General features: G+C 52.3%; 1 protein-coding gene and 1 non-coding gene across 5 annotated transcripts; both read right to left on the bottom strand.

The window, feature by feature from the left end:
- ATP8B2 (ATPase phospholipid transporting 8B2) lies at window positions 1-26,669 on the bottom strand. Of its 4 annotated transcripts, none has more exons than XM_025363488.1 (28): window positions 26,498-26,669; window positions 24,012-24,079; window positions 21,714-21,772; window positions 21,239-21,352; window positions 21,021-21,119; window positions 20,660-20,721; window positions 20,487-20,559; window positions 20,140-20,210; window positions 19,426-19,505; window positions 17,876-18,034; window positions 17,550-17,638; window positions 14,572-14,768; window positions 11,048-11,256; window positions 9,537-9,580; window positions 9,095-9,260; window positions 8,755-8,943; window positions 8,498-8,613; window positions 8,014-8,178; window positions 7,817-7,928; window positions 7,571-7,676; window positions 7,284-7,428; window positions 6,913-7,096; window positions 6,522-6,745; window positions 6,173-6,256; window positions 5,589-5,834; window positions 5,307-5,445; window positions 2,693-2,823; window positions 1-2,431 (listed from the first exon to the last, which is right to left on the bottom strand). In XM_025363488.1, exons 2-28 carry the CDS (start codon window positions 24,040-24,042, stop codon window positions 2,153-2,155), a joined length of 3,573 nt encoding a protein of 1,190 aa, XP_025219273.1. In that variant the 5' UTR covers window positions 24,043-24,079; window positions 26,498-26,669; the 3' UTR covers window positions 1-2,152. The 4 variants fall into 4 exon arrangements, with proteins under 4 accessions (XP_025219273.1, XP_025219263.1, XP_025219268.1 ...); XM_025363478.1 differs by lacking the exon at window positions 26,498-26,669 and adding an exon at window positions 24,324-24,385; XM_025363483.1 differs by lacking the exons at window positions 24,012-24,079; window positions 26,498-26,669 and adding an exon at window positions 23,089-23,380.
- LOC112615802 lies at window positions 13,308-13,367 on the bottom strand. Its single transcript, XR_003117472.1, has one exon. It is a non-coding gene; the product is annotated as a U7 small nuclear RNA (small nuclear RNA).
- Window positions 26,670-26,855: the final 186 nt, after the last annotated feature.

Below are 26,855 nucleotides of genomic sequence, written 5' to 3'. Positions count from 1 at the left end.
TCAGAAATTGAAATTTTATAAAAAGGCATTTTCTCTTATATCCATAAAATGATATAATTTTTGCAAGTATAGAAATGTGTCATAAATTATAATGTTCCTTAATTACAGCTCAATGCAACTTGGTACTTTCTTCCCTCCCTAAAAAACGAGAGAGAACCAAAAAATAATATATATATATAACTGTATATATATATTTATATAATATAGACAAACAAAATATGAAAAAAAATCATTTCCTCTTTGGTATAAAAATCAGACTCTCACCTTGAGAGACACACAGACAGACATGATACTGGGTTTGTAAACTGTGTGGCCAAAAGGGATTTCCCTGCCAAGACTTCCCCTCTCCCATTCCCTGCCCACCCACCCCCACCTCACTGCAGCCCCTCCAGTTCCTTCGGGGCTCCCACATGGAACATTTAAAATCCCCCTACCCACTCCCAGCTCCACACCATTCCTGAAGTATCCCCCGACCCACTACCAAAGAAGAGGAAAGGATTCTTCTCAAGGCTGATTAGGTAGCGACTAACTTGGGAAATACCTTATTTAGGGAATAGCTTCACAGGTGTGGACGAAGTAAAGGACAGGCTGTGGCCAAACTCCGACAGCGCTGGCCTCGGCCTGGTTTTGCCCTTCTCCTCCTCTACTACCTGGCACAAGGACTCCACCACCTCCTGCCAGAGGCTGGGCCTGAGGGGCAGGGCTCCTTGCTTACTGAAGAAGGGAGCAGAGAGGCCGATTCCTGTTCCAGCCTCATCTCAGGTGCACAGTTTCCCCCTGTAGCCCCACCACAGGGCCCTGGGGTGTAGGTGCAAGAAAGCACCAGATGGGGAGGCAAAGGGAGGTCAAAAGGGAGTCTGCCAATAAACTTGGGTTTAAATTTAAAATCAAAGAAAACTACCCCTCCCCTAGCTGGGCATGGTGGCTCACGCCTGTAATCTCAGCACTTTGGGAGGCTGAGGTGGGCAGATCACGAGGTCAGGAGTTTGAGACCACCCTGGCCAACATGGTGAAACCCCATCTCTACTAAAAATACAAAAATTAGCCGAGCGTGGTGGTGGGCGCCTGTAATCCCAGCTACTCAGGAGGTTGAGGCAGGAGAATCGCTTGAACCCGGGAGGCGGAGGTTGCAGTGAGCCGAGATCGTGCCATTGCACTCTTGCCTGGATGACAAGAGTGAGACCATCTCAAAAAAAAAAAGAAAAAGAAAAAAGAAAAGAAAACTACCCCTCCCCACCGACCAAATTTCAGACCCAGCTTTAGCTCACTAAGGATTTGGGGGCCACTTTCCTAGGCTCCAGCCCAAGGCCAGCAGGACTAAGGAATCCAGGAATTGATATGTATGTGTGTTAGGGGCAGAGGGCAGCACTTTACTCTCAAGGTGAGGAAGCAGACAGGACCAAACCCTCCTTTACACTCTCCCACCACCCTCTGCTGATGGGTACCTCCCTCTCTGGTCAGCTCCTCTGTCCCACAGAGCACTGGTCACTGCAGGGAGAGCTGACATGGATCCTCCCAAACCACCCCACAGCCGGCCAGACTGCGGCATCCCAGTGTGTGCCAGCCTCCTCTTCCCAGGAGAGTTAAGACACCAACCACAACATAAAAGTCACATAAAAGCCTCCTCCACTTGCCAAATAAAAAAGACAAAACCAAACTGGACACAACACAAATCAAGGAGAGACATACACAATGTGAGGGGCCGAGGCCCCCGCAGGTCTCTGGCTTCCCGGCATGGTACATTCTTGTGTAATTCAGGAACAGAGGCACTAGGGCCCCTCTGGGGAGTAGGAGTAAAAAAATAAGGAGATTATAGTCTCCCTGTGGGTCCCAAGCAGGGCAGGGGCAGACGCAATCTCTCACAGTTTTTTCTTGTTTTTGGTTCCACATCTGGTCCCCAACTGGGGCTGGCTCCCCGTGCCTCAGCCTCTGCTCTGCCCTTGGGTCTGCTCCCTCTAGCTCCCCAGCTGATGGAAGGGCCTGCAGCTGGGAACGGATGTCCCAGCCATGTGTGGTGGGACCAGCAGGGCAGAGTCTACCGGGGGGACAGGAGGCAAGGAGTGAGGACCAGCAGTTCCGAGACACTGTTCCCTCAGTGACTGGCCAGCCCTGAGTGCTCTGGTCACTGGCACAGGGCATCCATCTTCGGCCTTCAGCCCTTGAGAGGCTTGTCGGCACCGCCACTGGGGCTACTGGCACTGTCACTCTTTTTCCTGCGCAGGCTCTCAATCCAGCTAGAGCTGGAGCGGGTGGTGAAGCTGGAGAGCGCGAGGGAGCTCAGCCGCATGTTCTTGCCAGACATGATGAGCTCCCCGAAGCCCTCCTGGTGGGAGAAGGCATAGCCAGAGCGCCGGGAGCCCGTGCGGCCAACCCGCCGCATGCAGCGGTGCTGGGCTTTCTGCTTCTTCCTCACCAGCTGCGTGTAGCGGACCTGCAGAGGGGCACAGGGAAGAGCCCTCTGTCATCGTGGAGGTGTCAGACATCGCCAAGGAGAAGGGACCCACAGCACCCAGGACCAGGCTGACGCAGAGGCCTCCGCGGCCAGCTGCACACGGTGTCTGTCCCCAGGAAGAGCAGATAAGCACCAACACACTGAGCAGCCACACGGCCCCACAGAGCCCCCCAGGGTTCACACGAGGCCTTTCGGGACATCCCATCTCTGCCTCCCACAGCAGGTAGCCCAGCTTCTCACCGTGTCAGAGAGATCCGGCTTCAGGTTGAGCCTGAGGAATCTAAAGGCAACCACGGGCATGATGCAGACGACCGTGGTAAGCACGATGGTCAGCCACACCGTGGGCTGGGCCAAGGTGTTCTGGGCATTCCCTGGGGATGGAGAGGAGTCGGTGGCCTTGGGAGTCACAAGGCGGACACTCCCCATTCCCATTTCTGGCAGCTCCACTTCCCCACTCTCAAAGCCTAAGTCACCTCTGGCTTCCCGCTTCTCCAGGCTCACCCTCCAAATGTAGATCTTCAAATTTAGCTCCAAACTCCCTCAGAGCTCCAGACCTGCTGCTTCAATTGCCAGACTTGATATGTCTGTTGAACATCTACCAGGCATCTCGAATTTCCCGTGGCCCAAACTCAACTATTGTTTCCTTCCCTCAAATCTGATCCGGGTCTTTCTCAGCTCAGGAAATGCCACAACGCATTCAGTTGCTCCAACTAAAAACCCCGCAATGGATCTTGATTCATTTCTTTTTAAAATTTTGTTTTGTTTTGTTTTGTTTTTTACCTTGATTCATTTTTCTCTCTTCTTTGGACCCCACATTCAATCTGTTGGCTCCATTTTCAAAACATCTCTGGAATCCCACGGCCTTTTACTCTATTCTAAGCCCTCATCAGGCTCTCACCTCCTAACTAGTCTCCCATTTCCACCCTTGCCCCCTACGCTTTATCATCCACAAAACTGTAAGAGTGGCCCTTTAAAAACATTGTAAGCTTATGGTATTTCTCTGCTCAAAACCCTCCAATGGCTTCCTCTCACATTTAGATTAATATTAAAAATTCAAAGTTTTTAATATTTTAATAAACCCATAAGGGCTTAAATAATCCAGAATGATTCCACACCCCCACCCTCCAACTCATTTCCTCCACTCCTCCCCAGCTCCACGTGCAGAAGACCTCCTCCCAGGCCCGGGCTGAAGGCCTTTATATATATTGCTGTTTCCTCTTTTTGGATTGACGGTTCCCAGAGGGCCACATGGCAGGCTCCTTTTCCCTTTATTCAGATTTCTCTGTGCCAGCTGGGCGCGGTGGCTCACACCTGTAATCCCAGCACTTTGGGAGGCCGAGGTGGGTGGATCGCCTGAGGTCAGGAGTTCAAGACCAGCCTGGCCAAAATGGTGAAACCCCATCTCTACTAAAAATACAAAAATTAGACAGGCGTGGTGGCAGGTACCTGTAATCTCAGCTACTTGGGAGGCTGAAGCAGAAGAACCACTTAAACCCAGGAGGCAGAGGTTGCAATGAGCCAAGATCATGCCACTACATTCCAGCCTGGGCGACAGAGTGAGACTGTCTCAAAAAAAAAAAAGTATCTGTACCAATGTCCCTTCCACAAGAGGTCTTTGCTAACAATGCTTGTCACTCTCTAGCCCACTTGATGTTTCTTAAAGGACTTATTAGTTCCAGACATTATATCCGTTCATGTATAAATTATCTGTCTCTCTCATATATAAAATCCAGGAGGGCAACCGCTTCCACCTGTTGGTTAATTGCTGCCCCCCCCCCCCCGGGCATTCAGAATAACGGGTCACATACTAGGTGCTATAAAATGCTTGTGTGGGCTGGGCACGGTGGCTCACACCTGTAATCCCAGCACTTTGGGAGGCCGAGGCAGGCGGATCATGAGGTCAGGAAATTGAGATCATCCTGGCTAACACAGTGAAACTCCACCTCTACTAAAAATACAAAAATTAGCCAGGTTAGCCAGGCATGGTGGTGGGCGCCTATAGTCCCAGCTACTCAGGAGACTGAGGCAGGAGAATCGCTTGAGACTGGGAGGCGGAATTTGCAGTGAGCAGAGATCGCGCCACTGCATTCCAGCCTGGGCAACAGAGCGAGACTGTCTCAAAAAAAAAAAAAAAAAAAATTGCTCGTGTGATAAATGAACAAACAGATCTGAAGCAAATGCCAAGATCTGTAAATACTTCCTTCACTTCATACCTCCCACCTCTTTGCCACCCACCACGGCCACTGTGGCACCAATTCTGAACCAGTTCACACTTGGTCACTCTGGTAACTTCCTTGCTGGACATCAACACCAGCTTCATCTTTCTCAAGCAGTCTTTTGATGCTGCTCCCTCCTCTTCCTCTAAATAAATGAATCAAGACTCCCAGCAAGTTGGATGCAATCCTGACAGCCTGGCATTCTGACACCTCAAATGCTCCACCTTTCCAGCCTCTCCCCCACTGCTTCTCAATGAGCATTCTTGCCCATTCTACCTGGAGCAGTCTCCATTCCCTACAAACACCTCCAGCTCTCCAACTTGGAATCTGACTCCCCAGTCCTGCCTCCACTCACAGCAGCCCCCTCTCTGGAACTGTCCCTGGCTAACTCAACAAAAGCAACTCTACTGACCGTGAAGCCTGGCCTTCCATGGTCTGGCAGGGCTGTTCTTCACTTTCATGGATATGGAAGCCCTTTGGGGGCAAGGCCTGGGTCAGATATAACTTGATATTCCCTCAGCACCTCACCGAATACTTGGCACATAAGAAATGTTGAAATGTGCAGATTGGCTGACCGTCCTGTTAGTCCCGGAAAAGCTGTGATTCCTCACTGATTCAAGGAGGCCACGGGGACTTACCCACGAACCGGAACTGGTTGGGAAACATGTCGAAGAGCCCGTTGCTGTGCATGGCAAAGAGGATGGCAAAGTAAACAGCAAGGCTGCCCCAGATGAAGAAGTGGTTGATGGCCGTCCAGTAGCCTGTGTCCAGCCCAATCTGCAGAAAGTAGGCATAATCAGGCAGGTGCACCCCCTAAAAACCCCTTCCCCCAGAAACAGAACTGTAGTGCCCACGGCAGCCCCAGGGACAGAAGGCTCACTCCTTCCAGAGAAGAGGGGAGTTCCTGGACGGCCTCGTACCTGCACGCTAACCACAATGACCAGGGATGTGGCCACGGTGACTGCAAAGGACTGGTAGTCAGCCAGCTGGGTGCCATCATCCCGGGTGGCATCGGCAAACACCCCGTAGGGAATGAAGAACATGAGCACGGAGGTGTAGATGCCCTGGGCGATGCAGATGAAGAACTCCCGCTTGTTGAAGAGAAGGTTCAGCTGGCCCGGCTCATACAGCTTAGGGTACTCCATGCTCCGCTGCTCAGGGACATCCTGTGTGGGAGGACCATGTAGCATAGGGGGCCTCAGAGGTTGCCATTTTGACTCCACAAGGCCAAGGGCAGACTCTGTCCCTGCCTTCTTCTTTCCAAAGTCTTTGGCAGCTAGAACCAACCTCAAGCCAGGTACCCCCAGTCTAACTTAGTTCAGCAACCCAAGAGAGTTCTAGATCAGCTGCAACCAGGAGGGAGAACCAGTCACACCTTCCCCAGCTGAAAGAACTGCCTTCCCAGTGGCCACAGACAATGGGCACAAGTGTCACACCCGTCTATGTGACTCCTTCAAGCAGTGACCTTCCCCGCATCCCATCTGATCATCAAACTCCCCCATACCTGATCAAAGACCCCCATAGCCAGGACTGGCAGGGAGGTGTACACGATGTTATACAGGGTGATGAAATACTGGTCATAGACGGTCTGGAAGAGAACAGGGAGCAAGGGAGCACGCAACCTTTCTTTGCTACACATCAGGCACAGGAAGACAGCTGATGTCACATACAGAGAACCCTAAGAAATTTTCTCAGGCTCCTTCTCTCCTCCTTTAATAAGCATTTTTAAAAAGTATGTACCAGAAAATAGCTAGGCCCTAGGCCCTGGGGGACTGAGTGATAAACAAGACAGATAGAACCTCTGCACTCAGGTTAACAGATTTGCACTACAGTGGACCGGGAACACTTATTACCTGGGCTGAGAAGCCGCAGAAGAAGCCAAACCAGAAGTGGACCATGGTGAAAGCAAAGTTTTTGTAGAAGAAATAGCAAAGAAACTTGCACATTCGCAGGTAGGACCAGCGCCCATGCACCAGCAAAAGGCGCTGCAGGAACTTGAACTGGGAGAAGGAGTAGTCAGAGGCCAAGACAGCCTGGATCCCTTCCTGCCCACTGATGCCCACACCAATGTGAGCCGCTGCAGAGACAAGAGATGACAAGAGGGTGAAGATGGCCACCGGCCACACACTTTAGAGCCTACCAAGTTACAACCCCCTTCCCATCATTCTTCTGCAGTCCAGAGACCCCAGTGGGCCCCTCCCCAGCCTCAAGCCCAACCTACACACCTGCATAGCCCACACTCACTTTTGATCATGCTGACATCATTGGCTCCGTCTCCAATGGCAAGCGTCACAGCCTTCTTGTACTTCTTGACCAGTTCTACCACCTGGGCCTTCTGCAAGGGGGTCACCCGGCAGCAGATGACAGCTTTGCAGGCACATGCTGTCTCCAGAAACTCCAGCTCCATGTCCGCCTCCAGTGCGTGGGCCTGGAGCACAGAGAAACCTGAGAAAGCCAGTCTTTGCAGGAGACACCTGGGAGTCTCAGCTCCTCCCAGTCCCCTTTGAGACCAGAGTCTTCTCTGAAGTCAGGGGAAATTAAAACAAGATATAAAAGCCCTGGACAGAAGTGCTCCCTGAAAAGATACTGCCCAAGCTAAGGACAGCGATGCCTACCAGGCTGTGACCATTGATGACCAGGGCGTACTCCCCAGCAACGGCCTCCAGGACAGAAGTTAGCTTGGAAGAAGAAAGCGTCTCCTGGTAGGTGAAGCCGTTGCCTACGGAGCGGGATGAATCCATCATCTTCTCCCGGGCTTTCCTGTCGAGGTGGAAATGATATGCTTGTGGTCTTTCAGGACGGCAGTGGGGAGCAGGGATTCAAGCCTCCACAGGGTCCAGAAACCCCCGCCTGAGCCCTGAGCACAATGCAGAGCACCGCCTCCCTTAGGGTTCTTGTTTACCTGAGCTCCTCCCGCACCTCCAGGACAGTATGGCCAGTGACTATGAACACCTCGGTCATGTCGTCCGTCAGCATCTTGCAGGAATAGCCGATGTTCACAGCCGTCTCTACCAAGAGAGAACGCAGGAGCTACGGACAGGCACCCAACAAGGTCAGCACACTCGCCTGCCTGATGTCCTCGGCTCCATGCAAGGGTCCAACAGGGCTACTGTCAGTTGCAACTGCCTCTGCCCTGCTGGGCTCTCACCTTGCTTGTCTCCGGTTAGCACCCAAATCTTGATGTTGGCCAGCGTCAGGAGGGCAATGGTCTCTGGAACCCCTTGCTGAAGCTTGTCCTCAATGGCCGTTGCACCCAGCAGCTGAAAATACCACAAGGATTCCTGGCACAAGAGTCGCAGGCATGAGCCCTCCGTGCCCACCCCTGGCCCGTCCCACAGCCCGTACCATCATGTTGTTCTCAACCTCCTCGTAGATGCTAGCCAGCCTGTCCTCCCGGCTGTCCTGGGCCAGGCTGGCCTGGAGGCGTCGCTCAGCCCACTCCTCATAGTACTCTTCATCCAGATCCTTGTAGGCCAGCACCAGGGTCCTCAGCCCTTCCCCTGCGTACTCCTGGAGGCAGAGTGGAAAGGCACACCTGGGTAAGTCTGGAGAGCTAATGGACAGCATGAGGGCGACAATGAATAATCCTGCACTGTAGACTGGGCGTGTGCCACATTCCACAGTTAGGGACCGTCACCACACACGCAAAAAGAGGTAACTATGGGAGCTGGCTGATGTGTTAACGTGTCTGATTGTATAATTACTTCACTATATATACACATCAAAACATCACGTTGTAGACCTTACATTTACACAATAAAACATACAAGCCGCCTCCCCTACACTAAGAGTAGAACCCCCAGGCTGGCCCTCCTCTCCTCACACCCACATTAAGGTGGTCCGTGGTGGTGCTGAGCAGCTCTTGAGTGGAGTGGTGCAGTCTGTCCAGCAGGATAGTGTCAGCCCCTTTGCAGTAGAGTCGGATCTTCCCCTCTGGATTCCGCACTATGAATGGGGCAGGTAGAGAAAGTGCCAGAGAAATTCAGACAGGCAACCTAAACACATCAAGAGTCACCTGGCACACTTCACCCATTCCAGGCCTTAATGCTGCCCCCAAACGCCCCAGCACCCCAGTCCTGGCCTCACCTATGACTGACATCCGCTTGCGGATATTGTTGAAGTCCAGGATGGCCAGCAGCTGGTAGGTGATGGCTGTGCCCATCTCATGGACGGTGATCGTCTTGGGGGTGCGAGAGCGGAAAACAAAACCAAAGTTCCTGGCTGCAGTGACCAGGGCCCCCTCATCTGGGGACTGAGCTTTGTAGTACAGCTCTCCTGGGTGGGGAGGAAGAATACACGTGATATAAGTGGCCTCTCTCAGCCATGTGCCCCGCCCAGGAAGCCCCAGCCCAGCCACATTGCAGAGGAGAGCAGAGCCCAAGGGCAGAGTCAGGTCGGAAGAGTGCGAGCCGGCTCCTCAGCCCACCTTCGTTCTTTTCTTCTGACATGACAGTATGACACAGGGAAAGGAGGCGGAAGAACTCATGTGTGTGGGGGTCCCCGATCTTGACAGCCTCCAGGAGGCTGGGGTCCCAAAATAAGAACTTCTTGTCAGCCAGAGGATTGAAGGAGAAGTCGACAGGTTCAGGCCTCTGGAACACGTAAGAAAGCTCTTAGGAAAGGCTGGGGTGCCAGGCTGCATCCCGGGGAAGTGTTCATCCCTGCCCTCCCAAGTCTTAGTAGGCTCTTGTCCACGGTGGACCTCAAAATTTCCAATTCTGTCATCACCAGTTCTACCTTAAAACACCCATTTCTCCAAGCAGCTTCCATCTCCTATCCAGACAACACATCACTCCTGACTACACTAACTGTTACTGGCCAGGCACCCTGTTTCACTGGCACATAGAATTAGGGAGACTGAATCTTACCTCTCCCAATTCAGCTTTGTGTCCCAGGACATCAAACACATCACCTACATACAGCCAGGGCAGAAAAAGAAGCAATGTCAGAGCCAGAGAGCTCCAGAGCACAGAAAACACCTCCAACACAGAATCCCCACAGCCACTGAGCCCCTCAACCCTAATCGCTGAGCAGCTGTCACAGTGTGAGTCACTCAGTCACACTACGGACCTTGCGGGATAGGAGACAGCAGGCACCCTAGACCCTAGAACCCCAAGGCCTGGCCATGAAAGAGCCCCGGCACCCACTGCTCACCATCCCTGTCTCCACCCTAGGTGGCACTCCCCTTAGGACAGCTGCAATTCCACACCTCCCAGGCCTCCTTGCACCCATTAGACCTGTGCAGCAGACAAGGCTCAGACACTGACTGAAAGGCATCGGTCAGTACAGAAAGCAGTTACAAGAGGGGTCCACACTCTGCATAAAAGTCAGCCCCACATGCTGCCCCAGGCCATCCCAGCAGCACAGCCACAGGCCACTAAGGCAGGGCCACACTGGGAAGTCCAACCACGGCCACATTCCACAGACTCACAAGGACCCTGAGCAGCAACAGGGGAGAGTGCAGCAGGGTTCCGCCTGGCCAGGATGCCCAGAGGCCAGTGTCTCACTTCAAACAGCCAAGGAGCTCCCTAATTCCTGGAGCTGAGACCAGGGTCAGGGCATCAGGGGAGGACTCTCAGAATCTAATTTTTTTTTTTTTTTTTTTTTTTTTGAGATAGAGTTTCACTCTTGTCGCCCAGGCTGGAGTACAATGGCGCAAACTCGGCTCACTGCAACCTCCACCTCCTGGGTTCAAGCAATTCTCCTGCCTCAGCCCCCCAAGTAGCTGGACTTACAGGCACCTGCCACCATGCCCAGCTAATTTTTGTATTTTTAGTAGAGACTGGGTTTCACCGTGTTGGCCAGAATGGTCTCGAACTCTTGACCTCAGGTGATCCACCCGCCTCAGCCTCCCAAAGTGCTGGGATTACAGGCGTGAGCCACTGCGCCCAGCCAGGATCTGCTTCCTGACATGGGACACAGAATGGACCTCTTCTTTGTGTGTGAATTTTCTCAAGAGACGGGGCCTCACTCTGTCATTCAGGCTGGAGTGCAGTAAAAAGATCATGGCTCACTGTAGCCTTGACCTCCCAAGCTCAAGTGATCCTCCCACCTCAGCCTCTTGAGTCACTGGCTGGCTGAGACCACAGGTGCCACCACACCTGGCTAATTTTTAAATTTTTTGTAGGGATGGGGTCTCACTATGTTGCCCAGGCTGGTCTCGCACTCCTGAGCTCAAGCAGTACTCCCACCTCAGCCTCCCAAAGTGCTGTGACTACAAGCATGAGCCACTGTGCCTGGCCAGGATGGACCCTTTCGAGGCCCCTCAGACCCAACTAGGAAGGAAGAAAAAACCAATGTTAAGGAAACTGTGGGGCCCCAGTTCCACTATCCTTCCAGGCGAGGTGCAAGCCCCCAGTCCCCAGTGGTGCCACCATACCGTAGCTGCGGCCATTGATGGAGCACTTGTTGAAAACCATAATGTTCTGAGTGAGGGTGCCCGTCTTGTCGGAGAAGATGTACTCCACCTGGCCCAGCTCCTCGTTTAGAGTGGTGGTGCGGGCCTCTGCAGGCGTCCGCTTCTTCATGCAGAACATCTTCTTATCCCAGTTGATGAAGTAGCTGTGGCCCAAACGGATGACCTCCACACTGCACAGGGGACAAGAGGTGAAGCTTGGGTCGGGAAGGGGAGGAGGTGCCCCACCCGCATGGGCCTTCGCTGCAGGCCCTCCACCTGGGGAGAGACGAGAACGGAGAAGACACCTGGGCACAGAAACCTGGGTGGGAAAGGGCAAGGAGAACCTAAAGGTGGAGACGGCTGCACACAGCCAGCAGAGGAATGCCCCGACCCGACCCTCCTGACGCTCTCCAGACAAGAAGGGGCAAAGGGCCTGGGTGGGCAGGACAGACAGCAAAGGAGGAGAAGGGGCTGTAGACAAGGCACTCGGCCAGTTCTTACCTCAGTGCTAATAATACAGAAACCATGCAGAGAAAAACAAGTGAAAGTGCCAGAGGGAGGGGAGAGAAAAAAGAGAGAGAAATAATGAGAGTGCTGTGCATGCCACAGCAACGCAGACGCCACCTCAAAGAGGGGCCGCACCAGGGAGGGGAAATGGAGTAGGCTTGAAGCCCACTCCTCACTGTCTCAGCACAGGCAGGTGCACTCCTTCCACCCTGGGCTCGCAGCGCTACATCCCTGATTCTGAACAGGGGGCAGGGCTGAGGTGCTGACTCCAGACAGAGAGGGCCCTAGGCATCTGCAGAACACCACCACTTCACAACGGCACAGCGCTCTGTGGTGGTGGTTGTTAGATCATTTGTTTTTTGAGCTAGGGTCTCTGTCACCCAAGCTGGAGTGCAGTAGCATAATCATAGCTCACTGTAGCCTCAAACTCCTGGGCTCAAGCAATCCTCCCACCTCAGCCTCCCCAGTAGCTGGGACTACAGGTGCACGCCACCACACCTGGCTAATTTTCATTTTTTATAGAGATGGATCTCGCTGTGTTGCTCATGCTGGTGTTGAATTCCTGAACTCAAGAGATCTTCCCACCTTCACCTCCCAAAGTGCTGGGATTATAGGCGACACCCACTGTGCCAGGCCAATATAGTGCCTTTAACATCTCCAGGTCTGTTCGTATCCTCTTCTTTGCTAATCATATGCACTGTTAGCATTTCCAGAAAGGGCCATGTTTAGGTCCAGTGCAGCCAAGCCATGGGGCCATATCCGGAGCTCTGCTTCCCACCTGACTAAGGCTCCTATCAGGATCCCATTACCAGGCAAATGGGAATGTCTTCACATTCCGAAGAGCCTTCTCCTCACGCAGCTCTCCAACCCCCTCTGAGTCTCCCCCAAACATACACACTGTGACCTGATGAGACTCAGAAAGAAAACTGTTTTAGCCGCTCCCAAGGGCTTCAAGTGAACTGAGATACAAAACACAGATAGCAAAAGCCCATAGGTGGGAAAACAAAATTAGGTTGTAAGCAAAAAGGCATTTAAATAGTAATACAGAAGGGAGTGGTAACAGTCACGACGAACAGGCTACCACCCAATAACTGTACAGTCATTTAAGTTTAAAATGTTATCTTCTAAGCCAGTATCTTATATCAAGACATCCTATTAAAAGGTGAGACAAGTACTCCTGTTCCTGTTTCACATGGGAAAACTGAGATCAAGTGAGGCCCTGAGTGACTGTGGATTTTCCTGAGGTCACACGGCCACTGAGGAGACAGGACTAAACCCAGAACCTTCTGACTCTCCTTTTCACACCCTAGAAAAGCCTAAACTGTATTCCCTCAGCAGAGAAATGCTATATCTTCTATTTATTATCACCAGCAGTTAAGATTGGAGGCTGGGAACGAGTTGAGGGCTATTTGGGGAATCTGTATGAACAAAAGATGGGAGACAGGACAAGTTTTCAGCACCTCCATAAAACATTTCCTTAAAAACGTCACAGGTTCCCTTATCTCAAGGGCAAGACACTAAGCAAGAAAGTTCATTTCCCCTGGCCGTTCTTCCTGCCTCCTCTTCCTCCTCCTCCCCTTCATTCTCACTGGCCTGTCCCTGCTAACATTCTCTTTACCTCAAACATCCTAGATGTCGCCTTGATCCTATTCATGCTGTACACCACTGCCAGTCAACACTTCCTAAAGCATTCTTTAGATTTTTTTTAGAATGCTTTTTTTTCTTTTTGTGGGGGAGGGGCTCCAGTGAAAACCGGAAAACCTGGTAGAGAAATTCTAAAAGAGCTGTGACACTTGGAATGCATTTTTACAATATAGAATACATTCTTTTCACTTCCTTCAAAAACTTTTGTTTGTTTGTTTGCTTTATTTTGATTTTTGAGACAGAGTTTCGCTCTTGTTGCCCAGGCTGGACTGCAGGGGTGAAATCTTGGCTCACTGCTACCTCCACCTTCTGGTTTCAAGCGATTCTCCTGCCTCAGCCTCCCGAGTAGCTGGGATTACAGGCACCTGCCACCACACCTGGCTGATTTTTGTATTTTAAGTAGAGACAGGGTTTCACCATGTTGGCCAGGACGGTCTCGAATTCCTGACCTCATGATCTGCCCACCTTGGCCTCCCAAAGTGCTGGGATTACAGGCGTGAGCCACTGTGCTTGGTCTCTTTAATAACTTTTAATGGTTAGTAAGTACAAAGTCCACAGGCAAAGATTCAAAAGCCTCCACAATCAGTAGCAAGCTATGTTTCCAGCTCTCACTCTTGGCCCAAGACCCTGGCCAACTATTTCCATAGGCCATGCCCAGGCTCCCATCTCCACACCTATGCTTCCAGCCCTCTCCTCCCCTCCTCCTCTCCTTTGCGGCTCCACCTTCACCCAGCCCAATCACCACTCAAAGCCCAGAGCAAATGCCATCTCTCCCTCCCTGCCTACCTGCTTAGGGAGCGACACCCTCCCAGCCCCCGGCACCCTGTGCCTCCCACATGGTATCTCAGTCTGACACTGTCTAGATCTCCCCTCCTCGACCCATCCATCTGCTGCTGCTGAAGGCAGAGGCCACCTAATACATCTCTGTATCCCCTTGCTTCACACAGAAGACTCTAGGTCGAGTTCTACAGCACTGGTCCCTATTTTGTTTTATAATGTGTTTAGATTTTCCTTCCTTTACTAGATGTAAGCACCTAGAAGGAAGGAGATCCATTCCTAATTCATCTTTTATGTGTGATGGCACCTAGCACACTTCTTTGTACACAGGAGGCATGTAATAAACAGGTGCGGAATAAATCAATATTTTTTTTTCTCTAATACAGTTCCAAGTACCAGGAAACTGTGGTAAAAAGTTTGCTCTGCCCACAAAGATAAACAGATAACATCAAATGTTTACGGTACAGGAAGAAGAGGACTTCAAGTTACTTCTCAAGGACTTCATCTTCATAGAAAAGAAAAGTTCTATGGGACCACCTGACTCCCTGGAGAAACCCCAGGGCAGAGAAGGCACATACCTGACGTAGAGTGAAATGGGCACAACGGTGTTGAGGATGATGATGTAGGACCAGAAGGAGAGGAAGCCAGAGAAGAAGGCACTGTCCACTGCCTCATCCCACGGCAGGTAGACCTGGAAGCGCATCCCCACCTCGTGCTCCCAGATGGCATTGCCAATGGCCAGGATCACCCCCATGCAAACCAGGAATCCAAAAATCTGGGGAGGAATGAGAAACACAGGTGAGGCTGACATGTAGGAAGCCCTCAAAACCAAGTGCATCTGTGATGTACTCATCCCTTGAGCCCTCAAAAGCTCAGATGCTCTAGTGCAAGCTTGTCCGACCCGTGGTCTCTGGGCCACATGTGGCCCAACACAGATTCATAAGCTTTCTTAAAACCCTATGAGAGGCCAGGCGCGGTGGCTCACGCCTGTAATCCCAGCACTTTGGGAGGCTGAGGCGGGCAGATCATGAGGTCAGAAGATCGAGACCATCCTGGCTAACACGGTGAAACCTCGTCTCTACTAAAAATACAAAAAAATTAGCCGGGCATGGTGGTGGGCGCCTATAGTCCCAGCTACTCGGGAGGCTGAGGCAGGAGAATGGCGTGAACCCGGGAGGCGGAGCTCGCGGTGAGCCAAGATTGCGCCACTGCACTCCAGCCTGGGTGACAGAGCGAGACTTCGTCTCAAAAAAACCAAAACAAAACAAAACAAAAAAAAAAAACCTGTGAGATTTTGGTAACAGCTGAATGTTAAAAGAAAAATAATTTTAAAAAACCAAAAAAAAAAAAAACGATTATGGGCTGGGCACAGTGGCTCATGCCTGTAATCCCAGCACTTTGGGAGGCTGAGGCGGATGGATCACTTGAGGTCAGGAGTTTGAGACCAGCCTGGCCAACATGGTGAAACTCCATCCCTACTAAAAATACAAAAGAATTAGCCAGGCCTGGTGGCACTTGCCTGTAGTCCCAGCTACTCAGGAGTCCAAGCCATGAGAATTGCTTGAACCCGAGAGGCAGAGGTTGCAGTGAGTCAAGATCGCACCACTGCACCCCAGCCTGGGCAACAAAGCAAGACCCTGTCTCAAAAAACAAACAAACAAAGGCCAAGTGCGGTGACTCACGCCTTTGGGAGGCCAAGGCGGGCAGATCATGAGGTCAGGAGTTCAATACCAGTCTGGCCAACATGGTGAAACCCCATCTCTCATCTCTACTAAAAATACAAAAAATTAGCCAGGTATGGTGGCGGGAACCTGTAATCCCAGCTACTAGGGAGGCTGAGGCAGGAGAATCACGTGAACCCAAGAGGCAGAGGTTGCAGTGAGCCGAGATCATGACATTGCACTACACTCCAGCCTGGTGACAGAGTAAGACTCCGTCTAAATAAATAAATAAATAAATAAATAAATAAATAAAGTTATTTTTTGCAATTATTTTTTTCTAAGCTCATCAGCTATTGTTAGTGTTAGTGTATTTTATGTGTGGCCCAAGACAATTCTTCTTCCAATGTAGCCCAGGGAGGTCAAAATATTGGAAACCCCTGCTCTAGTGGAAAAAGCTCAGAATTGATGACAGGTTCTAGTCTGTCACCAATTATCACGTGGCCTTCTGTCTGACCATTATTTCATCTATATGATGAAGAAACTGAAATAGTTGATTAGCTCCCAGTCTGGCACCTTGAAACCTTCCAGAGTCCTCAAAGTTGGTAAAAGTGGGTATGAGCTACTTTTAACATACCACAAAACTTACTGTAAATCATCTATTCACCTGGGCTAGGCCTCCACAAGCCAACAAAAATGCCAAGCCACAATAATGTTCACTATCTCACATAGATTGCCTTTTTAAAAAAAAACTTGGGAAACAAACTATACCTTCATAAACGTAGATTTCTCTTTTTTTGAAACAGGGTCTTGCTTTGTTGCCCAGGCTGGAGTGCAGTGGCATGATCCTAGCTCAGTGCAGCCTCAATCTCCCGGGAAAGCAATCCCCCCACCTCAGCCTCCAGACTAACTGGGACCACAGGTGCATGCTACCAAACCTGGCTAATTTTTCAATTTTTTGTAGAGACAGGGTCTCACTATAGTATCCATGCTGGTCTCGAACTCCTAGGCTCAAATGATCCTCCCACCTTGGCCTCCCAAAGTGCTGGGATTACATGTGTGAGCCACCACCCCGGTCTAGATTTCTTGATTAGTCAAAAATCTTATAAATTTTGGAGTCTCTGGAGAGACTGGTAAAAAACCAGACCACTGTCCAATTTCCTACATCTATTTCCAAAGCTGCCTCCACTGTTGAGGCTTTGAAACAAAATAGGAGATTGGTGCCCAATGACCACCAGGGGGCGACTGGAGCCCCCTATGTGATAGACAACCACGCCCACCAGGCTGGGTTTCTGCACATCCTTTAAAGCCAGAGCGGAAACCAGCTCACCAGAGGCTGGCCCCAGCCTTTGCAAGCTGGCATGTAGGAGGCAGGCAGCAGACAGTCAGGGCGCAGGAAGGGGAGGAGAGCCCAACAAGGAGTTCAGATTTCTAGCTAAACAAGAGAAGGATTCAGGAATTGCCAAAAACCAAAACAGAAACTTTTCCTTTGGGATCCTTCGTTCTTAGAAGTTGGGGGGAAAAGACCCTGCCAACCTCTTCCAAATGGAAATTTTTCTTTTAATTCCCTCTCCATCCCCATGAAGGCCTCCTTGTCCCTGGCAAAAGCAAACAGAAGGTCACATGCTTTACAAAGTCATCATCAGAACTGGAATCAGAGAAGGGATGATTTGTTTTAGCTTTAAGTTGTTGATTCATGCACGTTCCTAAAGTTTTTTTAAATAACATCTTCCAACTAAAAGGAGCCTAAAATAAACACTGCCTTTGTGTAGCTGACCTTCTAGTGGCTTTAAAGCCAAATTTGAAGACTACTGCCCAAAGAAGAGAGAGGAAAGGAAAAGGAGCCACCCAGGGAGAAGCCGAGGGCAGGGGCAGGGACCAGATGTGGGGCGCCTTACCCAGAGCACCAGGGTATTCATTAGGCGATCAATACTCGTTCTTTTGAACTTTGTTCTGCCGCTGTTTTGCATCAACTTAGTGTCAGGACCTGGAAAAAAATGGGAAGGACTGGGAAAGCCAAATAACACATCTGCCTCTGGGCTTCTGCCCTGATCCCCAGACTGCAGGACACCAAGGGGGAATAGAGACACTGGCTGGATAAAAGGCCTGTATACAGAGCTGGAGGTTTTTTACCTTAGGTATTCTCCCACCTCATCCCATACTCCTGAGGGAGGGCTGGCTGGGTCCCTCTTACCCTTCTTTCTTTGGATGCTAGGAGGCTCACCTGCAAAGATGACCAGCCCGAAGCACCACTCGGTGTTTCGCAGCACACAGCCCCGCAGCAGCATGTTCTGGTTGCTCAGGGGGAACTTGTTTTCCTTCCAGTAGAGGGTTCCGCTGAATTTGTCCAATTTGTTGTTGGGAGGTTCACAGATCACTTCACCTGAACAGGAGACAAAAATTCCACTGCTCAAGGTCCAGTCTACAGCCTGACCACAAGACAATAAAACAAAGAGAAAATGCACTGAGGGAAGAGGATGCAAGAACAAGGGCCCATCCACACCCTGCTGATGGGAGTGTGAGCTGATGCAGCTCTTCAGGAAAATAATGAAGCAGGCCAGGCACGGTAGCTCAGGCCTGTAATCTCAGCACTCTGGGAGGCCAAGATGGGCAGATCATTTGAGGTCAGGAGTTCGATACCAGCCTGGCCAGCATGGCGAAACCCTGTCTCTACTAAAAATGCAAAAATTAGCCAGGCGTGGTGACGGGCACCTGTAATTCTAGCTAATCAGGAGGCTGAGGTACGAGAATCGCTTGAACCTGGGAGGCAGAGGTTGCAGTGAGCCAAGATTGCACGACTGCACTCCAGTCTGGGCAACAGAGTGTTTCAAAAAAAAAAAGCAGCAGCATGACCTAATATTTGTTTGTACAAACATGTATGAAAAGTGTGGATGAACACACACTGACTGTCAGTGTGGCTATCTGAGCAGGGTAGAAGAAGGAAGAGCTATTTTCTTTTTTTTTTTTTTTTGCTTTTTTTTGAGACAGAGTCTTGCTATGTTGCCCAGGCTGGAGTGCAGTGGCATGATCTCGGCTCACTGCAACCTCCACTTCCTTAGTTCAAGCAACTCTCATGCCTCAGCCTCTCGAGTGGCTGGGACAACAGATGCGCGCCACGCCACCTGGCTAATTTTTCTATGTTTTTTTTTTTTCTTTTTGAGATGGAGTTTCGTTCTTGTCACCCAGGCTGGAGTGCAGTGGCACGATGTCGGCTCACTGCAACTTCCGCCTCCCAGGTTCAAGCAATTCACCCGCCTCAGCCTCCCGAATAGTTCGGATTACAGGCACGCACCACCACACCCAGCTAATAATTTTTGTATTTTTAATAGAGACAGGGTTTCACCATGTTGACCAGACTGGTCTCGAACTCCTGGTCTCAAGAAATCTGCCCACCTCGGCCTCCCAAAGTGTTGGGATTACAGGCGTGAGCCATGGTACTGATCTTCATTCACTTTTTCTTATACACTTTGTATGGTTTGTTTTATAAGGGACATATATTATTATTCCGAGCTAATAAGCAAAAAGAATATGCTGAATTTCTCTCAACATGCATAGCAAGTGGGGAGCTATCAGCCACAAAGTTCCCTTGAAATAATTATCAACTCACAATCAAGAGGGAGCCAAATGACATTACTAACACTCCCCTCCCCAAAACAGTCCAGGAAGTTGCATAACAACAACAAAAAGTCCAAATGAAAAGGTATAATTTAACACCCCCAAGCAAAACCCAACGACCCTCCTCTACCTTCAGGCTGCTCCCCCAAAATTACTCACCATCAAACTTGGCAAGCTTACTGATGTCTCCCAATTCTGAGGTGACTGGAATCGCCTGACGTACTTTCATGTTGGTCTCACTAGAAGGACAGTATCCCTGAGTCCCCGATCCCTCCTCATCCTCTAAGTATTTTTTTTTCATAGATGGGGTCTTGCTCTGCTGCCCAGGCTGGAGTGCAGTGGCACAATCATAGCTCACTAAGGCCTCGAACTCCTGGGCTCAAACGATCCTCCCGCCTCAGCCTCCCAAGTGGCTGGGATTACAGGCGTTAAAACCACCATACCCAGCTAATTTTTAAAATGATTTATTTTTTATTTATTTATTTATTTTTTGTGTGTGTGTGTGTGTGTGTGTGTGTGTGTGTGTGTGTAGAGACGAGGTCTCACCATCTTGCCCAGGCTGATCTCAAACTCCTGGCCTCAAGCAATCCTCCCACATTGGCCTCCCAAAGTGCTAGGATTTACAGGAGTGAGTCACCATACCCACCTTTCCCCATCCTCTAAATTCTACCTGGTGACACCTAAGCATGGTGTATAACTGCTTAGCCCAGCAAATACCGGCCGAGTAACACTTTGCACATCCCATCCAGAGCTTTTCTTACCCTAATTTTTCCAAATTCAGACAGAGCCCAGGCCTGAGAACCTCATTCAAAGACAATCTTTTTACCTCCAAAGAGACAGAAGGAGAGGGCTGACACTGAGCATGCCACTTACCCATCAAGTTCTGCTGTCTCTATGTAACACAGCCCATGGGGCTCACTGCTGGAAAGGAGGAGGAGATCCGCCTAGAGAGAAAAACTAATGAGAAGTCCAAATATGCAAACCTCCACCCCCAGTGGGCTGTGATGGTGGCTCCTTCATCCAAGCATTCTCGGTTTGCTTAGTTCCAGATGCATAAATGGCTAGTCCCAGGCATATCAGCATGACACAGAAGCCTCTGATGTGAGAAAGTTTCCTGCCATGGGTGTTTACGAGGCAACAGTAAATCAGGAAAGATTCATCCCTTTTTGACAAAGAAGAGGAAGAACCCTACCAGCCTAGAGGGGTACACTGTCCCTTACCGCCACAAACTGGTTATTTTCTAGCTTGATAATATCACCAACACAGACATTCATCCACTGCTCCTGCTGGAGGCTGAGGCAACAAGAAGACAGTGAAGAGGCTGTCAGGAGCTAAAGAGGTTCCTAGGGGACCCCGTTCCTCCCCAGAGCTCTTGTCTCCAACAGGCACTCACATTCCATTGATCAGCACCTGAGACTGGCGGTTATTCACCTGGTTATCACTCTTGTGACGGAACTGAAAAGAAGAAAACTGTGAAAGGTAAGACACTTTCCCTCGCTTCGAAGGAATTCGTTAATCAGTAGAACTCAGAGCATGCTGGGTAACACCTCATATATACCCCATCACAAACCAATTCACTCCCTGACTCCCCCTCCCCACCCTCAGCAAAAAGACATCAGAGATCTAGCCGGACCGGGTAAGGGATGTCAAAGTCACCAAGAAATTGTGCTGGGTGAAGGTGGCTGTGAGTTGGGGGTGGGGGTTGGAGTAGGGGTGGGTGACTGGGACAAAATAGAGGAATGAAACCAACTCACATAGTCATCAGTGGCATCTTTAACAGCTGTGATGGTGAGGACAAGAACCAAAGGCACAATGGTGGTGAACCAGGACAGGGAAGAGATCTGTGGGATCAACTGAAAAAAAAAAAGAGAAGTATGCCTCTGAGGCCCCATCTGATGCCTTCATTCCCTTTCCTCTTCCTTGGCTTTATTCAGTTTGGGGAGCTGCAAAAAATCTACTGTGGGTCACCTACCTGCAGAATAAGGAGGAACAGGAAGTAAGTGTTGGCAACTTCCTGGAACTGCTCAAAGAGGTTGACAGGCAGGAAGGTGAGAATATTGTACTTGGAGGTCTTGATGCAGTTACTCTATGGCAGTAGGAGAGAAGATAATGAGCAGCCTCCAGCCCCAACCCAGAACCAGACTGAGGCTGCCTCCCCCATCTTTATACTTCCCCAGACCTCTACCCCAAAAGCCAGCAAACACAGGTGTGGGAGCGGGAAAGGGGAGGAGAGAAGGGAGTCTCAAGGGGGTCAATGTATTCTGCTTCACTGACAGGTGAAGGCATGAAAAATTCAGCACCGTAGCAGATTGAGAGTGGCTGAGGAGCTTGCCTTCCCCTCCCCCAAGCACTCTTCCCAGGTAGCCCTCAGTCCCAAGGGTAGGTTGTCCTTGCCCCTTTCCCCTCTCCAAACAGAGACAGGGAACGGGTGGTCTAGAGTCACTTACCGCATACTGGAATTTCTCATTGTATTCTCGGTCATTAGCCCGCGCCCTCCTTTCTTCTTCTGCAACAAAATGATGCTGCAGTCAGGAGGAGCAAATTGAGGTCTGGACCAACACTTTGTGGGGGTTCCCTGTTTTTTTCCACAGAACATCATTTTAAGGAGTTAGCTCCACAACTGAGGGGGGTCATCAAGTTCTTCCCTCCAGTCCACCTCTCACCAGCAGCCTGACCACACGGCTCTCCAGGTTACATTCACAGGATAGGATATGTTCTCTTTTCCTCACCACCAACCTTCACAGTCTTCCACTGGGAGCACCCAGTTTGTCTCCCCCACCCCCACTGCAGAGGAATCTTAGCCACTGACAGTCCTGGGATTCCCCAGCCCCTTTTGCTGCTATTATTAATGCATATATCGTCATAATCAAGGAGTAGCGCTGAAAACGTAAAGTTTCCTTCCCCCGGGGACCACTGCAGATCTAGTAGCAGTACTGCTGTCTCCCTAATTTGGAGGGTTGGGTAGGTGGCAAGAAGGAGGCTCACTGTGCCCTGGAGCTGCTCTGCGGCAGCATCCCAGCCCCACGTGCAGTCCCCCCTACAGGAGCCTCTGCTTGTCACATGTCACCAGCAGCTGCTTCTGACTGGCCCACAATGACATCATCTTATTTCAAAGCTCATCTTCAAGTAGAAAAGTGGGAGGGGGGGCGTTTCAGGGATATGGGTCATGCAGACTGAGATAGAGATGGAGGTGGGAGGAATGAAATGTAATGGAAACAGCTGCGCTCTAACTGGACTTTCCTTGTACCATCTGCACGCATTTCCCTTTAAAGGGCTCATTTGTCACTCAGTTAGTGACACCCGTCTAGGTAAACCTATCCCAAACCTTTGCAGGTCTGGGACTGCAGGCACCAAATTCATGTCCCAGAGTAAGGAGCTGTTCTATAATAGATTCCCCAGCCCATCTCCCTGGAGGTCACCATGACCTCATGCTGCAAAAAGGGGTAATTTGGTGGCAGCAAACCTAATTCCTTAAACCTCTCCAGGAGCCAAAGGCAGCATTCCAGAACCCTTTCTACACACCCCAGGACCCCTGCAGAGCACACTGCAGTAACAAAACCCCAGGCCACAGTGCCCCCTGCCTACCAAGCCACTTCACTCCCATAAACTTCCCTAGAGGGGCTCCCTTGGGCTGAGTCCCCTGCGCAATCACCAAAGACCATGCAAAGGAAGAAGGTAGGGACTGGATCCTTCGGAGCCAGGATCTCTGGGTCTGGAAAGAGGATCAGGGGAGGTAGGGGAAGGCTGGGGACAAATGAATGTAGGGATTGGAGGGGGGAAATAATGGGTGCGGGAGAGCTGCCAGGTGCTGCCTCCAGTTACCTGTCCCCCAGGAGGGCTTCTTTCGGCTCCAAGAGGGAGGCGCCTGGGCCCGGGCCCACTTCTCGGGCATCTCCTTGGGGACCGTCATGATCCCGGTGTGAGTGGGGGCGGGCAGACCGTCTATACGTCCTTGGCCTTAGCGGCATCGACCGGGCGGCCCCCCGGGGAGGTGCAGGAGCCACGGCAGCTCAGAGGGAAGCCCCGGCTGTCGGGCACGCGCCCCACCCGCAGCCCAGGCCATCCTCCCGGCCGCCGGCGCTCGGGGACACCGCGAGCTCAGCTGCGCCGCCGCCGCCGCCGCCCCCCATTCCCCCTGGCGGATGCCAGCGTGCGCTGAGTGGCCCCGGACACGCCGAGCACGCCCAGGGCTCCGCCCCCGCCCGCTCCCCGACTGCAGGAGCCGCAGCCTGCCAACGCGCCGCGTAGGCGAAAGCTCGCGCGCGAGCCCCGCCTCCCCTCCCACCCCCGGGCCCGGCCAATGCGGGGGCCCGGCCAATGCGGGTGAGCGGACTGCCGGCGTTGTTGGGGGCAACCGCTTTCACGCACACACACCCCCGCCCGCGGAAAAACCGGGAGGACTGGTAGATGAAAAAATGAGGGGAGCAGGGAGGGGGTGAGAGGACCAAGCAGAGATGAGAACACAGCTCCCTGGGCCAGAGAGCAGGAGCTGCAGGTGCCCCACGATAAGACTGCAGGTGTTTCGGGGCGTAGGGCTGGTGCTCAGCGCCGTCCTGGCACATAACCCAGCTTTGGGATCAAGCGGAAGAATTCGGTTTCCTAGGTTCCCCCTAAGCTTGGTAGAGACTGCTGTAAGCTACCCTCCCTCAGACCCATACCAGTTGTCCCTTTTCCTTTTGCTCCCTGAGCCATAACAACACCCACTCTTGATGGTTCCCGGGATCTCCCCTCCTTGCCTGTCTTACCTGGGGGGCGCTTTTTTGCACACAGTGCCATCTCACCCAGCAAGGTCCCAGCAATCCCATGGGAGACCCTGCAAGAAGTGACAGACGAATGAGGTCAGGAAGCTGAGGGTAACCCTTCCCTCCCCTCATGAGACCTCTTTTGAAGACCCTCTTCTCCAGCTCTGACCCTGCCCCTCCCCCAGCCTCCTCTTCCCAGTCTCTCCTCTTACTGCCATGATGGGTCTCTGGGAAAGAGGGGACTTCCCCCACCACCTCCCATCATGCCCCTCCCTTGGGTGACATGGGGGACTGATACTTTACAGCAGCCCATGCCTGTAGGGAAAGGAGAAGAGGCCAGATATTGAAAAAAGGGGCACAGCTCTCAAGGTATCCATCCCAGGGACAATGGAGGTTCTCATGTGTTCTGGTGGCAATGAGTAGTGCTTGTGCTTACTAGAAAGCAGTTTCCCCAAAGGGTGGGGTGGAGGGAACATAAGCCAGGAAACACCTGGCAGGGCATCAGGAAATAGGGTGGGCAGGCTCCACCCTTCTCGAAAGGCTTATAAGTTCCCTGCCATCCCCACCCCCCATTACTAGGGCTTCCATCATCACCTCCTCCAGGGGAGCTCACATTAGAGGCATGGCCCTCACTCTCTGCACAGTCCCCAAACAGCTTCCCTTCAGCCCGGGTCAGCCACCCTTCTGGGCTGCCAGAGGGGTCTTCCCAACCCTGGTGGGGAGTTTGCCCCTCCCTCCATCCCACTCCAAGCCTAGTCCAGTCAGTATGGCACAGGATGCAGGTTCAGGGAGCACCAGTGAGACAGGCCTCTGCCTGCTTCCACCTTCCCATGTCCTTTCTTTCTCCCAAAAGGTTCAAGGCCTGGCCTTACAAGGCAGAGCCTCATCCTTACTCCCCAGCCTGGCCCAAAGGAAACTGCCAGCCAGTCACCTCCTCTTTCCTTTTCTGGGTGGAAAGCCTTTCACCTCCTCATCCTCTTTGGTTCCCTTTGCCTCTAGCCTACCAGGCATACCCCACCAGCCTGTCAGCCCCAAGAGATACTAACTGCCTGTCTGGCCAACCTCTGTAATTACAGACTCTGCCCATGGCCTAGTCACCCACACCAGTTCTCCCTGTGCTAGCTCAGATCCCGCCCTTACACCAGGTCAGGCAATCCTGAAAACCAGAAGTCCTTTTCATCCCTGACCTTCTCCAACTATGGCAGGCCAGGGTGCCTGGCTCAGGAAGAAAAACCTCATCCATATTTTAGAGATGCCAAGCCCTCCTCCAGGGCCCCCAGCCAGGGTCTCCACCCAGTCTGAGTATGAGTCACGGGAGGGTGGGGAGCACAGGGAGAGGTTAAAGGATGCAAGGGTGGACATCACAAGTTCTACGGGCAGCCCCGCCCTTGGGGAGGAAGGGATCAAGAAACACTATCAGCCTAAAGATCTGAGTTTGAGTCCCATGAAAGAGTTAATGTAAGAGCTGCACACGCCATCAGGAGTCAGGAGTCTGGATATGGACCAGGAAAGTTGTTTTACCTCTGAGACCCTGGGGAGACTGGAAGCAGGCTTGGCCCCAGACCTCATCCCCTCTGCGGGGGCCATCATTCCAAGGGGAAGGGAGGAGAAACCTGGGAACAGGGATCCCCTCTCACTTTTCCTTCTCAAAGTCTCACACAGCCTGGGTTTTTTCTGAGCAGGTCAGGCCCATTAGCCACGTTGCCCGGTCACCCAGCCCCAGCCCCCTCTCGGCCACATTTGGGATAAAAATAGCCAGCCCCGGCAAGCAGGCAATGCTCCATGGAGGAAAACAGCTCCTCCTATAGGTCCGATCCCTGCTCCCTTCCAAGCAAGAGCCCCAAAGGTTGGCCACTTCTTTCAGAGGAGGCTGGCAGGTCAGGGAAACAGGAGGAACTGGAACTCGAGACCCCCAGCTCACTGGCCACCAACACGAGCTCGGGCCACCTTCCCTCACCAAAGACAGAACTCAGAGCTCCCAGCACAGCTATCATGTCCCAGAGCTACCGCCCCACCTGACACCCTCAGTTTTCCTTAGGCAGAGACCTCCACCTTACTGAGACAAAGCCTACCAGCTCAAACTCCCTTCTCCAGGCACCAAACCCTCGGGTCCCGTTTACTCCTCTCGCCCAACAACTCTCTGGGCGGGTCTCCCCTGGCCGAGGCTGCACGAGCTTCTCCTTGGCACTCGCGCCGCTCTCCTGCTCTCCACGCGCGCCTTCGGCACCCCATCCTCCCATCCTGCACACACAGCCCCCCGCTCTACCCCGTCCCCGGGCACCCGACAGCCCCTCCTCTCCAGTCGGCCGCCACCTCCGTCCCGTCTGGCCGCAGCTCCCGACTCTCGGCCCCTGGTGCTCCCCTGTCTACACCCGCTCCCGGGCCCCTCCAGCCCCGCGGCTGCGGCCGCATCTCCCTCTGCCCTCCCGGCCCCGCGCTCCCGGGCGCCCCCGCCTTGCCTCGCCTCGCCTCGCCTCGCCTCGCCTCACCTCAGCGCTCAGCGCTCGGCGCCCGCCCCGGCGGCCCCGTACTGCCCATGCCGGGGGCTGGGGCGGGGGGCGCTCGGCTCGGCTCCCCGCGGGCTCCCGCCCCCCCAGCTGCGGCCCCGCTCCCCCGGGGCCTCGGCCCGCTACTTTGTGTCAGTTTCGGCCACGGCGGGGCGGAAGTGACGGAGCCGGCGACGGGGACCGGGGGGCGGGAGGGGGTTTTGGGGAGGGGAGAAGCAGCGGGGAAGAGGGAGCAGCCATCTTTGTGCGGGGCAGGGGGAGGGTCTTAGCCCTTCCGAGGCTCGGCGTGGCCGGGCTGCGAACTCGCCACACGTACTACCATCCGCATCTTAAAAGAAAA

The sequence above is a fragment of the Theropithecus gelada genome, chromosome 1 (assembly GCF_003255815.1).
Source record: "Theropithecus gelada isolate Dixy chromosome 1, Tgel_1.0, whole genome shotgun sequence".
NCBI lineage: Eukaryota > Metazoa > Chordata > Mammalia > Primates > Cercopithecidae > Theropithecus > Theropithecus gelada.
This window is presented reverse-complemented; position numbering and strand designations above follow the sequence as displayed.